The sequence below is a fragment of the Geospiza fortis genome, unplaced genomic scaffold, assembly GCF_000277835.1.
Source record: "Geospiza fortis unplaced genomic scaffold, GeoFor_1.0 scaffold75, whole genome shotgun sequence".
Classification (NCBI taxonomy): domain Eukaryota; kingdom Metazoa; phylum Chordata; class Aves; order Passeriformes; family Thraupidae; genus Geospiza; species Geospiza fortis.
In genome coordinates, this window is record NW_005054360.1 from 2,748,891 (window position 1) to 2,766,485 (window position 17,595).

General features: G+C 38.8%; 1 protein-coding gene across 22 annotated transcripts in view; it reads left to right on the top strand.

Annotated features, from left to right (window-relative positions):
• SVIL (supervillin) overlaps positions 1–17,595 on the top strand; it is a 114,482-nt gene that overhangs the window by 70,895 nt on the left and 25,992 nt on the right. For 14 of the 22 annotated variants that reach the window (XR_004082056.1, XM_031059356.1, XM_031059360.1 and 11 more), the window contains 8 exons: positions 570–631; positions 974–1,113; positions 1,866–1,961; positions 3,186–3,438; positions 4,902–4,925; positions 5,956–6,427; positions 7,971–8,190; positions 13,509–13,638. Coding sequence is in view for 21 of the 22 variants with exons in the window: in XM_031059356.1 (XP_030915216.1) it covers positions 570–631; positions 974–1,113; positions 1,866–1,961; positions 3,186–3,438; positions 4,902–4,925; positions 5,956–6,427; positions 7,971–8,190; positions 13,509–13,638 (1,397 nt within the window). In the remaining variant the exon portion in view is untranslated. The remainder of the gene's footprint in view (positions 1–569; positions 632–973; positions 1,114–1,865; positions 1,962–3,185; positions 3,439–4,901; positions 4,926–5,955; positions 6,428–7,970; positions 8,191–13,508; positions 13,639–17,595) is intronic. The other 8 variants (XM_031059354.1, XM_031059369.1, XM_031059365.1 and 5 more) reach the window with 3 other exon arrangements.

Genomic DNA, 17,595 nt, shown 5'->3' on the forward strand with positions numbered 1-17,595 from the left:
TTAAGTAGGTAATCTCATGAGTAGCTATATTTAGATTTAATGCCTTATGCTATTTGAAAGCTGATATTCCTTGCAGCTCTGAGATGCTGGCTCTTGGATCTGGAGGATGCTGATTTCAGCTCCTGAGGATACCAATTTAGCCTCTGAGAAATGTGGACACAAGGTGATAATCAGAATGGCCAGCTAGTAGACGACAGATGTTCAGTTCTCTTCACTCACCCTTAAGGCAGTCTTTATTTTCTTAGTCCATGTGTTCTCACAGACTGATGCAACAAGTTTGATTATTCATCAAATGTTGTTTAGATAGTTTGAAAGGACTTGAACTGTCCTAAAGACAAGTCTTTTGTTTGCAAATCATGTTAGACTACATGTCAGACTGTATTGCTCATTTGATGCAATTCATGTAAAAACAGGTGAAGTTTACACAGCTGTGTTCACAATAAGTTTTTTGTTAAATGTGAGAAACAGCCAGCTTATTTGCTGGTTTGTAATTATTCATATTAAAGAATATTGCTCTTAATATGAGATTGATTCATTATGTTTAGCCTCCTTTTTTTCTCTTTGTGTAGATGAAGAAAAATTGGATGACCGAGCTAAACTAAGCGTAGCTGCAAAGAGACTCCTTTTTAGAGTGAGTATTGCACTGAATTAAACACTTCAAATAGAAGATGCTGAAGGAACCCAAAGTGCATTAGAATGAAGTAAAATGCAGTTAACCAAGTTCCAGCTACATAACTGTTTTTTACTTCATTCCCTGCCTACACAGACCTGTTGCCTGCTTTAAGAGTGTCATTTAGGGAAAAGTGTGTAGTTAGTTTTAACTCCATAGTGCATACTATGTAGTTGCATCGTGCTTCTAATTCAGAGGTGGGCATTTGGGAACTTCACTGCTGTGCATGCAAGAAAGCTAAGGATAAAGTATTGTTTCAGAACTTTTCTTCCATGGTTTTAATTATGACATATGTCCTGTTAGGAAATGGAAAAATCGTTTGAAATGAAAAATATTCCCAAACCACCTAGCAGAAGTTCAGCAGTGGAGAGGAGGCTGCGGCGCTTGCAGGACAGGTCTCACACCCAGCCCATCACCAGTGAGGAGGTGGTCATTGCAGCCACGTAAGTCTGCTGTTGGCTCTACCCCTGGCTCCTGCTTTCAAACCTGCGAATAAGCTCCATATCTCCAGTGCTTATAACTTTGTAGCGAGGAAAACATTTATTGCTAAGGGCCTTGAGAGCCACGGGGGAAACTATATTGAAATTCCTTTTAAACGTAGAGGGACTAGTAAAGCATAACTTGTATGAACTGTAATTTGGCAGGAAGTTTAGGAGCCTATGGATTAGGTAAACGAGATTAATCACAGCATTGTTTCATAACCCAAATGAATAAGATAGTTTGTGCTGAGGGAAATCTGCACAATTTCTTATGGAACGTATACGTATTGGGGAAAACTTTTTACACCCTGAAATCTCAAAGGTACTTTTTGGAAATGCTTTTCTTGCACTGTACTCGTATATAATGACATTTTCCTGAAAAAGGGAAAATCATTTTGGGGGGGGAAATTAAGCAATGGAGAATTGAATGGATGTTCACCTAATGGTCAGATGTTAACTTACTTCATGGGTTAAGAATAACTTCAAGAGACAGCCTGTTTGCTCCTCTAGGTCTTTAGTTCTTTCAAGATACTTGGAATTACTTTGCAAATGTCACAGCAGATAACTCAGTTAATTAAAAATGATTGCTGTTTGGTTTTTTTTCTGTTTTGTTTTGGTTTGGTCTTTTCTGTAGTTAACACTTAATGTATTGCTTTTCTTAATGCTTTTTTCTTCTCTCTCCCTGTGAATTTTCCCTCCTTGGCAATTCTTTAAAGTGAAACTACCCCTGCTTCACGTTCTGTGAATACCCACACAGTAGTGACAAGAGTACCTAGTCCCACTGTAGTTAAGAGCACTGTACAACCTACCAGGTACTGGGGGGGTAAACATGCATGTTACATGGAGCACAAGATTCCTCAATAGCAGATGCATCTTTAAAGTCTTGAATGCCTTTTCAATGTGTCAAGTGAATACTTGTTTCAAGAATATTTAAAACATTCGTCAACTTCATTTATGTTTGCATGATAAAGCAATGCAGCTTTTTTTTGTCAAGCGTCTGTTTTCAGGACCCTTCTAACCACACTCAACCTGTTGTAGAAGCTTATTCTTCTTCTGAAAGAAATTAATTTGCATGTGGGCAAACATAGCAGAACCCTCTTTGCTCTTGTAATTTTTTGTATGGTAATATCATACTAAGATGAAAATAGCACAGCTGAGTGCTTGATTTCACAAGCAGTACGTGTCCTTTGTCTGTCTCTACATGTATTTTTTTAGCTTGCAAAATTAAAGGAAATATAAGAAATTGCACCACCTATAGGTAAAGTTGCAGAATACTGTTCTGAATGAATTTTAGCAGAGACCATGACAGAAAAAAAATAATTAGAGAATACTACTAATTCCATAAATGTGAAAGAAATTGAACAATAAAATCTTTTATAGTAAACATGAATAAAATACATTATTGTAGAGACAAATGCAGTTACAGCTTTTATGAATCAATATGTCTGCCTTCAGCATTGGTCAATTTTCAAAATCAAAGGACTATGTTTCAAAACCGATTTTTCCTGTTGATTTGTCCCAGATAATTCAAAACAAAAGACAGTCTGAAATCTGTTGCACTTCAGATTAGAAGAGTCATTGCAATTTATTCTAACTTAAAAGCAGCACAAACTTGGAGTTTACGTCTGTCTTTTAAATGTTTTTATCATATATGGTCCACAAATTGCTTTCAATAAAATTGAACTTTATATAAATTGCACTGTAGGACCTTAAAGGCATCTTAAATGTCTCTCCATAGCTCTGTGCTCTGTATAAAGAGATTGTCTGGAAAATCTCTCTTCGATCTTGAGTTCCGTCGTAAAAAATGTTGTGTCCTAATCAAATGAATTCATGAATGAAAATGTAACTTTTTTTTAAATCTTCAGCTGTTGAATTAGAATTCATCATGCCAATGTTGAACCACTGCACACCCACTTAGGCTGCTACATTACATTGGCTATTGTGCTTCACGTGCAGATCTTCTGCCTCTGTCAGATTGAGATTTTAAAACTGCACAATGGCTTCTTCAAAACTAATTTCCAGTTCTGCTTCTTCAGCTTGCAGGCATCAGCACACCAAAAAATTTTAGCTAAAGAGGAGATAAGAGCAGCCAAAGAGGCGATGGGGCAAGATCAGTCTGAGGAACCAGATTCTTCCACCTTAAGCTTGGCAGAAAAGATGGCTTTGTTTAACAAACTGTCTCAGCCAGTATCCAGGGCCATTTCCACAAGGAATCGGGGAGATCTGAGGCACAGGAGGATGAATGCTCGTTACCAGACTCAGCCAGTCACTCTTGGAGAGGTTGAGCAGGTAAGTGCCATCACAGCTCTTTTGCATTTCTTTTTATTGGAGAAAACAGCTTCAGTAAGATACCATAAAGGCTGGCCTTTCCTTTGCTCTGAACTACACACAGAGGAATAAGTTTATCAGGAAGCTGCCTTCTGACATTGAACATTCCCTGAAGTGTTCAAATTTTTTGGTATGGTTTTCTTCTTTTTTTAAGTAATTTGAGAGTATATTGACTTCCTGCCTTGTGCAAGTTGTACCTTTCACAGTGTGTGTCACTTCCACTAGAGTATTACACGTTGTCTAAAAGTAAATTCTTGATCAAAGGTGTAAAAAACTGAGACTCACATAATTTTACTTTAGTTGTATTTTCAGGGCATTTTGGAGATTTGTCATATGCAGTTTTCAGGCTCTTTCCTGAAAGCACAATATATTTCTGTTATTAGTAAGGACATAGCCTGTCATTTTCCTCTGGGAGAAGGCATTGATTTTTATCTGTATTTTTTTCCCTAAAAGCAGAATACTTTTGAAATTCAGGAAGTCAAAGAGAAATTATTTAATGTGCAGTGAAATCTGGCTTCCTGTTCTGGAATACTTCATCTAATTGGAACTGCAAAGGAATGCCTTTTTAGTAAAGCCTCAGTATAAGGTGGCCCAGAAGTGGTCTTTTAGATCTCTTCACAATAGCAGAAACAGCAGTCCCTTTGCACTATAGCTTTGAAAGAAATCACTTTAACAGTGAAGCACATCTCCTGTGCATGTCATATTTCAATGTGTTTGAATAAATCTGAGTGTTAGAAAGTTCCTACTCTTTTCTTTCTATATGCTTCATTCATGATTATACAATTTCCATATTTTATAATAACAGGATAGTAAGAAAGCAGGATTTCTCTAAACATATTGGTGCAAGGCTGTTCAGATTATAATTGTACTTTATGCCTACTTTGCTTGCCCATGAAGTAGTAATAAATGCTTGACAGATTTATTTAAACAAGGTTTCCAGACCTTACATAGTCCTTTTTTCATCCACTCTCCATGTGCCAATCGCTGTCACAGCATGGCCTCTTTAATGGTTGTGTCACCAACTTGTTTGGGGCCAGTGGTGAATGGAAAAGGGCTGAAAGAGATGGGGAAGAAGTGACAGTCACGTTACTTTGTCAGCCTTACAGAGCAGACATGCTTTTCAAGCAAGGAAAATCACAGGAAGCATGTTGTGTCATCTGAACCTAGCAAATGAAATCAGAGTTGACTCTGAAGCAAGCTCAATGGGAATGTATTTCAAAAAGAGTTTCTACAGTGAACTGTTCATTGGGGTGTTGGGGGGTTTGGAGATGCAGGTATGGTTTTTCTAGGAAGAAGCAAAAGAGAACTCTCAAAATAGATAACTAGAGGTTATATTCCCAAAATGCATATTTGAAAATGTAAATATCTTGTAACTAAAACGGAATTCACTTTTCTGATCTCCTCTAAATTTCTAATTCTGATAGATGCAATGGAAAAAAAATAAACTGGTAACTATTTTCTTAATCTTGTTTTGGAATCTTTGAGCTAACATAGTCTTTGCTCTGCTTCCCAGCTTTGTTAGTGAATGACTGTTTGAATTTTGTGGAATCTGCATGCACTTTTCAGGTTCTGAGCCGATTTCTTCCCAGTGGTGTGATCTTGTCTGTCCTTTTGCACACTGTTTGCTAACTCTGCAGTTTAAGAAAACAACTGAAAAAACCCCTCTCCAGATGTGTATGAGGCATGTTTGTCACTCTCTTTCATAGCTTTCATAGCTTCTCCTTTGGAGAGGACAAAGCTCTGCATGTTGGGGAAAAAAAATGCATCTTAAGTACATCTAGGAAAATTTTACAAAATTATTATGTTAGAAGACTAGAAAAGATAGTTGTTCCACCATGGGGGCTGGCAGAATAAGTTTGGAAGTGTTTTTAAGGTGCTTCTTAGGCTCAAATACTTTAGTCATGACAGCCAATGTTTATATTTGAAAAAGTCCTGCATGAAGGTGATTTATGTGGAGGGAGCATCAGGAATGTCTGCCCTGGCTTAGGACAGCATGGAACAGTCTCTCCCTGGCACTCAGTGGTCACCAGAGCTGGGAGCTGCAGAGCTGTGTAAGAGCAGAGCTGTGCCAAAGCTAATGAGTCCTGCTGAGATGCAGAGGTGATTAGCCTGGGCACATGGCATGTCAGCTGGCATCTGGAACCTGAGCTAATTCTTCCTGCACTGCTGCAGGTCCTGAGCCCCGACACAATGTCAGGTTGCATGTTCCACACACACCCCTTGTTACTAAAGATGTTGCTGCTCACATGCAGTTGTTTTTACCTTGAGTGGAATAACCCATCTGCAGATGAATTACAGGGGCATTGTTGCTTTCCTTACCTGTTCTAGTCTGTACTGATAGAGTACAATATTTACATGAAAACATACCTTGGATGAACTGATGTGATAAGGCTGCTTTTTGAAATTGATAATTTCAGAGCCTGTAAGTCCTATTTGGCTGGTTTGGATTTTTTGTTTGTTTGTTTTTTCCCTTCATAGGTCCAGAGTGAAAGTGGAAAGATTGCTCCCCTGTCATCTGCAGTTGCAACATCGATTTCAGCCATGGCCTCTGCCCTGGCTCCCTTGTTTGGGGACCTGCCTGGGAAACCAGGTACTGATGGCAGAGGGAGCGCTGCCACCAGGTTCCACCCTGCAGCAGAAAACTTGGACTCTTCAGGAAAACACACACACAAGTCAGAGCAGTGGCAGCCCTCCATGGAAGCACTAGAAAGCAGAAAACCATCAAAGAAACATGAAGAAGAAAGAAAGAGGTTTCTAGCCCATGAAGCTAATGAAATTAAAAAGTACAGCTCCTTTGAGGATGAAACCACACATCCTGTTCCTGAAAAAACAGGAGACCACCATAAAGAGACAACATACAGCTTCCTGAGGAAGGGCAGCTTGGAACTGTTTGGTTCACAAGCACTTTTTCAGCCTCTGGAACAGAAGGAAATTGATACTGGCATTCAAGGTAAATGGGAAGACAAAAAAGGCCAGTCTTTTGAAGAAAAGGTGGATTTGGAAAGTGTTTTGAAAAGCAAGACTTGGCAAAGAGGTGTGGTAATTGCTTGCTGTTGGTGTGGTCTCATTCAGCAAATGGTGTTTCAAGGTTTATCAAGGCTGGTTATGTTTCCTTTTTCTAACACTGCTTAGAAGTACAGAAGTATCTGTGAAGTGTTAAGTTTTTTAAATAGAGGGCTTTTTTTTTTAATTCTTTCTATTTTCCAGTCTTTAAAGATGACTCAGTTTTATTCAGATTTATTTACTTTGAAAGAAGTAGTATTATATGCTGAAGCTAAGATTTATTCTTTCTGGTTTTGCCCTTTCTCCTGCCCTCCAAAATTCAGAACAAATTAAACTTGCTGCTTTGAGTCAATTATCTGCCCTTAATTTTTGCCTTATTGTGCATATAGAGTTATGAATTACCTACATCATAACTAGGAGTGGATAATTTTCAGATAATTACTTTTGCAAAACTAGTATTATTTTCTCTTTGATGTGGTGATGAAATACAAACCAGGAAATGCTCAGAGCAATTAAATTTTTATATGCACAGCATAATTTAAACTTAAAAAATAAACTTGCCTATCTTTAAATAAAGTATTTAGGAAATAAACTGTGAATTTGGTCATTTCATAAGTCCTTCTATTCTGCTCAATTTAGAAGGATGTTGTGTTCCTTTTCTGTTTTATTGTGATGGTTGACAGCATCACACTACCCTGTAGCACTAAAAGCATTTTTGTGTTCATCCTGTGAAGTTAATGTATTTTGAATTTAATGGTCTTCACACAGGCATAGATAGGAAGGTACAGTTCTGCCTGTATTCCTCTAAAGCAGTATCCATTCTGTCCAATTAGCCTTTGATGACTGCAGGGGACATGGAGACTGGATTATAATAGGAGCAGCCATATATCAGAGGGGTGTTGTGCTTATAACATTTCAAAAAGAAAAATGAAGATCGCTTATATTTCTTTAAGGATAACTGTAATAGTGCATTTATCTTTCTTCAAGGCAGTTTTTTCCCGTGGTTTAATTGCTGCTTGAAAGAACAACCCCAAAAGAGCCCCCAACACCCTCCTAGAAAATAACACCTCTATTAAGCTATTAAATGTCCTAGTATGCTGCTCAAGCATTAAACTGCTTTACCAAATAGTTAATTTTCTCGTTTAGATTTTGTCTGCTTCTCTTCCCCTGCTCTTTGTTCCCTGTCACTTTCATCTGTTCCTTTTCCTGTTGGTGTGATGAGGGGAGCAGCAGTTTGTGCCTCACCCATGTGAAGTTCGGAATTGTGTATTGAACATGATGTTCTGTGACTCCTTGTGAGCATCAGTCACAAATGGCAGCAAGTAATGCCGCACAATTAATCTTTGTGCTCTGGCTCAGCCAGAAGTTTCTCCCTGTGAGAATTATATGTGATGTGAATGTTTAAAATACAGATTTGCTTCTTCAGTGTTAGTAATGTAAAGTGTCTTTGAGAATAGAGCTAATTCAGCGCTTCTCTTTTGAATGGGCAGACCACGCTGAGCCTTCTTCTGAACTCACCAGCACATCAGCCATGAGGACAGTTTCACAAACAGCAGCAGCAGCATCCTGTAGACTGCAGGAGCTCTCTGAACAATTGGAAGGCAAATTTTATAAGAATTCCTGTGAGATGTTTTCCATGGGAGAGAGCAAAGCACAAACAGCTGAGGATGTCCTTGATAATGCCAGCAAAACGATGTCAATTAAGGAAAGGTACTTAAATTTCTCTTTTGTTTTTTAATGATCCCTATAAATATAGTTATTATATTGATGATAGTATAAAAAGCTTTAAAACTGTTTCTAAAAAAGCTAAGTAGTGATTACTAGGCTTTATTGTTACTAACAGCAGAAACATGCGGCTAATCTGCCTGTCATGCTTATAAAGCAGATGATGGTGAATGAGAATTACCATTCAAGAGAACATAATAACCTGATTTTGAAAGAGCCACCTAAATAATCAATGAATATTTCAGAAAATTAAAGTTGTAAAATATACATGTTCTAATTACACTTATATACTCAATCTACTTCTCCAGGTTCTGCTTTCAGTTATACAACAGATAAAGTGTGATTCTGGTTTATTTTAATAAGCATTTCTTCTTGGTCTACATGAGTCCCCTAAATAAGCTGACTAGAGGGAGTCACAGATAGACTCTGATATTGTCCCACTACTTCAGAAGTACCTGGTTGCCATTTTGACTTCTTGGAACTTACTCTAGGGATTTTAAAAGGATAGTAAGTTGGACAGGTTTATAGGAGTACTAGAAATACTTTTTCCAACCCAAGATCATTCTGATCTGAAGCAAAATGTTAAGTCCTGCACTTGTGCAGAGAGTGGGAGTTCGGGATTGAAGTGCCAATAGCTGCTGTAGTACTTGTAAAAGTTTTCCTAACTTAGTTAAAACTTTGAGAGTATAAACTCAGTCCCAAACTGGTAGCAGCCCAGTGAATGAATTACAATTATTTGGCCTATCTTTGCTTAGTTTTTCTGCATGAAAGCAGAACCAATAAATGAAAATAACTGCCTGATTAAACTTTCACTGTGTAAAAGTATTCCCTCACTTAATGAGGGGAGTGGGATATTAGGCATTCTGAACCTTTTTTTTTCTTTTAAACATAATTCCAAAGTTTGCTTCCCAAATTCATGTGTCTCTAGGAGGCATGTGAGTCATTCTCATTTACAAGCATCCCCACTCCCTGTCAACCCCATTACACAAGGGAGTGCAGGGGCAGCTATAGCAGCTGTGCACTCTTAGTGCCCTTTCTGAAGGCTGTACTTACCTTTTTCAGTTTACTCTTGTTTTGTTTAAAGCAACTTTCATCCCCCTTCCCCATCCCCTCCTGTAAATATGTCAGTTGTCTTGGCAGATGAGGTTTAAGACCAATAACTTCTGGTTTATAGGCAGTAAATGATCTGCCATCCCTGATCCTGGTGGAGAGAAGGAGGTTGGAGGGAAGATCCAAGTTTTAGTAGCTGTTTCTGGCCTAACTTCAATGCCTCAGCTGAGTTGGTATCTTGAGGAACTGAAGCCTGTCAGTCACACAATCAGGAACCACTTTTGTTAGGACTCCAAGACTGTTTACTCAGTCCCAGAGCGGACAAAAGGAAATACCTGCTGTCTTGTCAGGAGTCTGTATACCCTGATTCCACAAACATCTGTAAATGACTGAGCTCATATCAAAATGTTTCAGCCTTCCAAAATACCACAGTAGTCTACTTCTTGTCCCAGAATTAAAAGACTGCAACCACTAAGGTTTTTTTGCTTGGCTACAGTTCATGCCAAGTATTCATAAACATCAAAGAACATTTCTGCTAAAGATTAACTATTACGCTTGGATTTCTTTTTCCTTTTACATTCACTAACTTCATCTTCCCATCCAGTGGATTTTTCTGGCTGTGTCAGACATTCTTTCACCTTATGGAAGAACAACTTTTCCACACATGAAATAGTATTTGGGCAGGATGCATGAATGCTGGTCTGGATGAAAGTGATTTTCCACAAAGACTTGCTTCACTGAACTAATACTATCCTTGTAGAGTGAATGTATGGCTGGCATTTTCAGAACTGCCTGTATTATATAGAAGAATGAAAATCATGATTTTTTAAGGAGGAAAGACACCCATACTCTCTTCTCTTGCCTCTGCGCATTTATTGACACCAAAGGCCATCCTGTCAGCTCCACTGTAGAAACCAGGTGCATGCCATGATCACCATTTTAAAAAGCCACATCTGAATAATTTCTGGTGAACCTCTTACCATCATTCTCACTTTCTCAGGAAAAATCTAGCCTAAGCTTAGTTTTCAACCTTTTTTGATGTACGGATATCTCAGCAATACTTTCTTACATAGTCTGGTTCCCACTATACTGAATTTATGCAGTCTTTTAACAGTCAACTTCCTTTCTGTAATTATATATCTCATATTGCTCTCCAGGATTTATGATTGATCCAAAAAGAACTGGTCAAGTGCAGCCAAGGGAGAACTTGTGAAAACCAAACCTATGTCCAGTTTATTCTAGCTCAAGGAGACAACTAGCAACTAAGATACTAAAATATTGCCACAGAAGCAAGATGTGTCATTTTGGAGATTTTTTGCTAGGATTTTTGCCAAGGCCTGTCATGCAACTCTCTTTGTTTAGGCAAAACCATTGTTCACATTGCATTTCTGTTTTCCTTCAGTATTCACTATCCTGCATTTTGCCTTCAGCTCTGAAAGCTTTTGCCTTGAGGCCACCCTGACACCTCTGGGATGAGGATCATTCTGTCTTGATGTCACATAGTCTGTCTCAGTAGCAGGTGAAAGAAGGATGCAGAGCAAGCTGTCAAAGATGGGCAGACACACTAAAAGCTTTTTCTTTCAAGAAAAGAGTAGAACTTATTTTCTTCATATTGGAAAAGGAACTTTTGGAGGCAAAAGTAGTGTGTCTACATTGTGAAAGTGACTAATGAATGATTATTCATTATTTATAAAAACTGGAAAACTAGACGTATTCAATAAAACCAGTAAGTAGCAGGCCTTAAACAAATCTAAGGGTTAGACCTAATATTTGCCTTATTTTCTAAGATTTTCCAGAGAATCAACTGCTCTGTACTGCTGAGCTGGTGGGCTTACTTATAAGAACCAATCAGTAGTTCTTGCATCTTTATTCATCCTAAAGGGTGTCCTCCATTCAGTTGTTGCTGAGTCGGGGCAGTCTGACTTTACTGCCACTTCCATTGTTCAAAAGAAATGCATGGCTTTAGGTTTGACACAGCAGTGAAGTTTTTATTGACATACAGAGCATACATGTTTCTTTTAAGTGGTGATTTCATTGCTCAAAATGGGTAAATGTGTGTTCTTACCTGTAGGAGTCAGTTGTTTCATTACATATACCAGTGAACCATGGAGGGCTACTATGAAACCATCCTTGTGGCAGAGAAGAAAACAAAATCTCCAAAGACACAGAAGTATTCTTAGAATTATAGATTTTTCTCTCCCTGATCAAGCAGGCTGCTTGGGTCAAAGGTCTAGAGCAAATACCCTGCAGTAATGTTAGCTTAAAAAAACCCAAAAACCAAGAAACAAAAAAACCCACTTTTCCCCCCCTGCCTGCTATGCTGAGTAGCTCTAAACATTTTCAAAAACAAACCCAGCTTAGACCAAAGCTGACCAATATGCCTTCCAGCTTCAGTTATCACCGATCATTTCTCAGCAAAACTGACTTGAGAGAACATAGCTACTGAAGATAACTCATTGCATGGTGGCAATTCAGTCCCATCTTGGTCTCCTCCACAGTTTTACACATGCATGGATGCACTCCAGAAGATTAGTTCTGGGCAGTGAAATCTTGTGTCCTTTCTGCAAACAATGACCATGACCTCAGCTCCTTGTTGTGAGTCCTTCTCACCCCTACTCATCCCTTGCTGTGAGGTATGAAGCAACCAGGCACTGTGAAGCCTGCCAGCACTGCCTGCCTGGGCAGGAAGAGAGGAAATAACTGCTTTCTTGAATACTAACATTCTTACTGCCATTGTATTCTGTAGATTTACTGTTTTCTGCATTCTTAGTTTTTCTCAAGTGACTGCCTTAGGCCCAATTGATCATCCCCAAAGAGGTCAGTAGCATGGTTGCACCCCGTGGGTTTTTGCAGGAGGCAGCTGCCTGAAACTTGGCTTCTGGATAGACCTCTTTGGTTCTACCCTTTCCTTCTCCTCAGAGTTTCCAAACAAGATTTGCTGTGAGGATAACAGTAATCACATCTCTGAAAAAGAATTTCCGTGTCTTGTGGTCAGAGTAGGTTTAACTACTCAACCTGTTAAACATCTATAGGGTTAAGGGTTTTGTGTAATTCTTACTGAAATGCTGTAGATTTGAGAAAGGTATGTCATAAGACTTAATTAAACTAAAAAATTATTTAGTAGATCACTGCAACTGTCTGCAAAAGTGCTGCAGATATACATTTTATGGATTACTGAGAATGATTTCTGAAGGGTATAAAACTCATATAAATGTTGATTTCTGAGGAAGGTAAACTGAAGGTCATCATGCCTGTATAGACCTCATATTCCTTACTAACTTCCCCTGTTCCCAAAAGTAGTCACCTCAGGGTTTGTATGGACAAATAGAATTCTAGCAAAACTAATCTACATGTTGTCCCCACTGCAGCCAGTCAGCACTTTGTATTATATTCAGAATTTTGCTCAAGATTAGGAAACAGCACTGTGAAAAGATCCCACTTACTGAGATTAATGGTAATCCACATTTTAAATGTTAGACCTCCTTTGAACAAGTTGAATGTTGCTGATAGATGTCACAGCTGCAGGGTAGTTAGCACCAGGTTATTAGTGCACTGGTGCTGCTGATTTGTGTCACAGCAATGTCTGGGCTAAGCAAGGGAATACAAAGTGATCCCAGGGAGTCTGATAAGTAACCTCAGCCCCTGGAGTTGGGGTGAAAGCAGGAACTGCAGAGTTATCCTTTGATGTGCCTGATGAGACCTAATTGCTGTGTGCCTGCTGAACAGTCCTCTTTCTTCTTGGGGCTTAAAGAAAATAATTGTAAGAGTATTTTTTAATGAGTACAATGAAGACCAAAGGTAGGATACATATTCTTAACTTTGGAGATCTACAGGATAAGTATCCATAGCCAAGCTGCTCACTTGCTGTGCCTTAGTGACAGAGTGGAGGGAAAAAAGCAGTTATTAATCTGACATTTTTATACACCTACTTTAGGAGGATCTGTGTTGTACTTTGGTCTCCCTTGACTGTATTGGCAATTTCCACTGATGATACAAATTAACTGGAGTGTCTGTCTCAGGTCTGGATATCTGTGTTTTGACAGATGATTGCCATTCAACATGTACAGTATAAGGCTTGGTGTTTGTTTGTGAGCTTTGTACATGTGTATGAAATGTGAGTAACTTAGTTAATGCTAGAAAACCTAATTTCAGATTATCTTGAATGCAGCATTAGTGAAACAATAAGGTTATCTTTTGAGGATAATGGGAAGGACAGTGTTTAAAGCTGCCTGTGGGCATGCTTTTCCTTGTAGGTTGGCATTGCTGAAGAAGAGTGGTGAAGAAGATTGGAAGAGCAGGCTCAGCAAAAAGCAGGAGTATGCAAAAGTGGCCGTCACTGATCGCAGTGCGCAGATGCAAGAAGTTGAGCAGCTGTTGAAGAAGGTAACTCTGTCCCTATTTGGGAAAAACATCTTGCTTGAAATGCTTTTGCTTTTTGAAGACGCATCCAAGTACACAGGCATGCCTAATATTAGCCGCTAGCTCCTGCTGCTCCTCTTGTTGTCAGGCTTGTTTAAAAACCAATTCTCCCAACATGAGAGATTATTAAATGAGGAGGTCTTCACTGTCCTGGGATGTGTAATAGTGCTTACAGTGTCTTCACATCAGAAGATAATGAACTAGTAAGTGGGTCTTTAAGGCTGCTGCAGCATGTACAGGTATAAAGATTTAAGCTCTTTCTCCTGCCCCTCTTCCCTCTCCGCCTTCCACGCCCCCACAGTGAAATTGCCTTAATACTTAGTTCTGATGTTTTCTTATGTATGGGTGAGTTTGTAAAAATGTCACCTTCCTAGCACTGTTTTATCTCTGTGCATACACTGGGGTTTTGACAAGTTATTTTGGATCCTAGAGCTACTGTGGTAATGCAGGTACAAGAGCATTCATGAGCCATTTGGCTTTTGGTTATCTTGCATGATCTTTGCCATTTGTGAATAGCCAGAAGTGGCAGGACCAATATTTTATCTGTCTTACAACAGGTAGTGAATAAAGAGGGAGATGGGTAGAAAGGTGTGGAGGAAAGGGAGATCCAGATTGTTAGCACACTCTGATTATGTCTATACATGAGTAAATTAGGTTGCCCAGCAAGGTCGAATCTTTTATATATATATATATATATATATATTATTACCTCAATACAGTAATGGTCGCTGGATGTGTTACCTGTGCCATACTTGTTTTTTGTCCAGTGAAATCTTTGTTTCAGACTAAATTTAGCTTGGACCTGTGGCCTGACTGCCTTTAGCAGCAGAGGTGCTACATGAGGATCTTGGAGTGCACTTCAGGACTTGGTTTCATGCAAAAGTCTGTGCAGTCTGCAATGTGAACCAAAGTGCAGAAAGTGAGGGTGACCAAGAGATTTGCTTCAAAATGGACTGTCCCCTGGCTCAGAGTACAGGACCAATGGAGACTGGTTTCCCTTCTCAGTCAGATGAAATAGGCTGTCTCAAAAGCCTTTAATTTCTGTAGGAGTACTTCACAGAGGACCGGTGAAAATAAAATTTGTGTTACAAAATTTGCTAGTGGGGGTGGTAATCTTTGGATCCAATTATTTCGTTGTTTCCTTCTACTAAATAGAATAGACAAACAGTAACAAAATGTCTCCTGTTCCATCAGTGCATTAAAAGTAAGGACACAGTTTATCATTATTGAGGATAAATGTGTGCCTGAACACGTGAGTCATCAGTCATGTTAACTGGACAGAAAAGAATAAAGCTGATTTTTGCAGCTTGGTTTATGGGGTTTGTTTTGGTTTTGCTCTGTGGACTTGTTCAAAAATCCAGCTGCTAGTTTGAAAGACGTCCTAAAGCAAAAATAGTTCCAGGGAGGAAAGCAAAATTGTGGTCACATTTTTAACAGGCTAGTCTCCAAAATGACAACTGTTGAGATCAGATAACAAATGTACTCTAGCTAAAGACAGTGGGGTTGAGAAAAAGCTTTAAACAGCTGCCAAGATTTAGGCAGAGACAAACCCTTTGTTCTCTCTCCTCACCCCTCAGCACCCATACCCTCCCTGCTGCGTTACCACGTGCAGCAAGCACAGTCAGGCTTTTAAAGCAAGTAAGGGAGCATGAAGTGCTGGAGGGATACAAGCTTTGAAGTGACAGTGCTGGCAGGGGAAGTTTCTGTGACACTGGGTCACCCACTCTGATAGTTCATGTTAGCTCTTGGCTATTTAAGCCTAAATCAAAGGATTTTCATGTCTGCCTATGGATGAAAACTCGGGTGTGTAAGATACACCATTCCATGAACTATAGTGATGTTTGGGATGCTGATTCTCATGTGATACATGAGAAATATGTAAACCCTTACTGAGGGTGCTCTACTTACAAGACAACCATGTCAGCTGCCCTTAAATCTAGAAGTACTGGTTTTGATAAGCAATCAGTGTGGTGGCTGTTATCCTTTGAGGACCGTGAAGCACTGTGCTATTGAAGTCTGTTTGTGGAACTTTGAGACTCTGCTGTACTTGAGAATCTTAAGTGTTTTCTGTTGCTGGATTACAGTAAAAATGGAGGAATTGTATTGATTACTGAATTTTGAGCTAGTTAGATAATTTCCACACATGGCAGTCATCAACACCATGGCATCAACAGCATGGGTGTGTAAACTTCTGTCATGCCCTGCTGCTTCAAAACAATGCCTGATGTTTTTAGTTACAGTATGGTGCTCCTATTAATGTAGTCAGACACCTTTTTAGGTTTTTTTTGTGTGTCTCTCTTAAAAGGTTACCTGAATTATTCTGGAGGTTTGATTATTGAAGCATAGCTGCAGAAATTAGAAGTTTATAGAGTATATTTAGATTTCATATAAACAACAAAAGTGGAACGATTCATACTCTTAACAAAATAGCTACATTAAATAGTGCTGTTTGATCACTTCTAGTCAAAATACTTCTTCGTGGTGTCTACATGGTGAAATATTTATCCAAATGTGTTACAGTTATTTGTGTGTAGACTAAACTGTAGAAAAACACCATAAAATTCATGGAAAAGCTGACAGAGAAACCTCAAACAAGAAAAAAAAAAAAGAGAGACTAAGGAATTAACACAAGCAGATACAGATGAGGGGGGAAGCTGAGATTTACTTGGAGGTCCAGCATCTGTTTTGATGATTGCTGCACACAGGAGGAAAAATTTGTGGAAGCTGTGAGACTTCCTAAATTATTTATATATATTTGGTAAAACATATTTGGACAATTCAAAGAATAGCTCTAACATCAGGGGAACAACTGTCTTGCTGGATGAATGTCTTACTGGAAAAAAATCTCTTTTATTGAGGAAAAATATTTTGGATTTCATATCTTTGTTTTCATCATCTTAGGCTGGATGGAACACTTGCAGTTTGTTGGATTTCTTCATGAGTAGAAAAATTAATTAATTTCAAAATCTTTTCATAATATCAAAATAGGAAGATTTATTGGAATAAAAATTTCTGGTTTATAGTGAACCATTTTTAACAGAGTCCCTGATTAATGTGATTACCAGCTGCACTGCAGTTGCATTAAAGCAGTGACTGACATTTGAAACGCTTAATTCTTACATTATGTTTAAATTGCAGCTCAGCACTGGTGTTAAAGGCTAGGGCTGAGCAGTCATTTCAAAATTACTCTGAGATGAAGTGTGTAAAAATCTTAGAGAGGGTAAGCCCTTGAAAAGTGACTTTTAGACACTAAAATATTAGTTTTTTGCTGTGGTAAGAGTTTTATCCAGTTCATATATGTCATCCACCAAGTGCTTGTATCACATTCTCATCAAAGCTGAAACTCATTATTAGGCTGCATTTTGAGCCACTCTAATAAGCTGCATTTATCCATCTACTGTGCCATGTTCCCCATTTGCTTTAACCTACAGAAAGGGAGAAGAATTAAAGCTGATAAAGCTGTGTCTAATCAGCTTTGGATAAGCCCAGCTCTGGGGCAGGGTTTATTTGTAGGCTCCGTTTGGAATGGTGAACTCACCTTCACTGAGTACTCTGGGCTTAGCAAATCCTTCCAGATGGCTTTTGAGTCTCCCAGTTTCAGCAAGCATTCTTTCCTTTCATCCAGAGAATAGATGATTTGCTGTTTAGCAGGGTCTGATTAAACTTGCAGCAGAGTTATTCACATTGTGGTTGACATGGTTCATCAATTTAATGGTGCATGAAAACAGAGACATATAAAAATTATCAGCATACAAAAAGTGCGTCTCCCAGCTGCGCTGTTTTGTTCTGTGTTGGGTTGTAGTGATATTGTTACTAACTTGGATAATTCCTGCATGGAATGGCTTTGGTAAACATGCTGTTGTATTATGACAGCATTTTTGATCTCTGCTTTCCAACAGTGAAAACATTTCTAGATCAAAA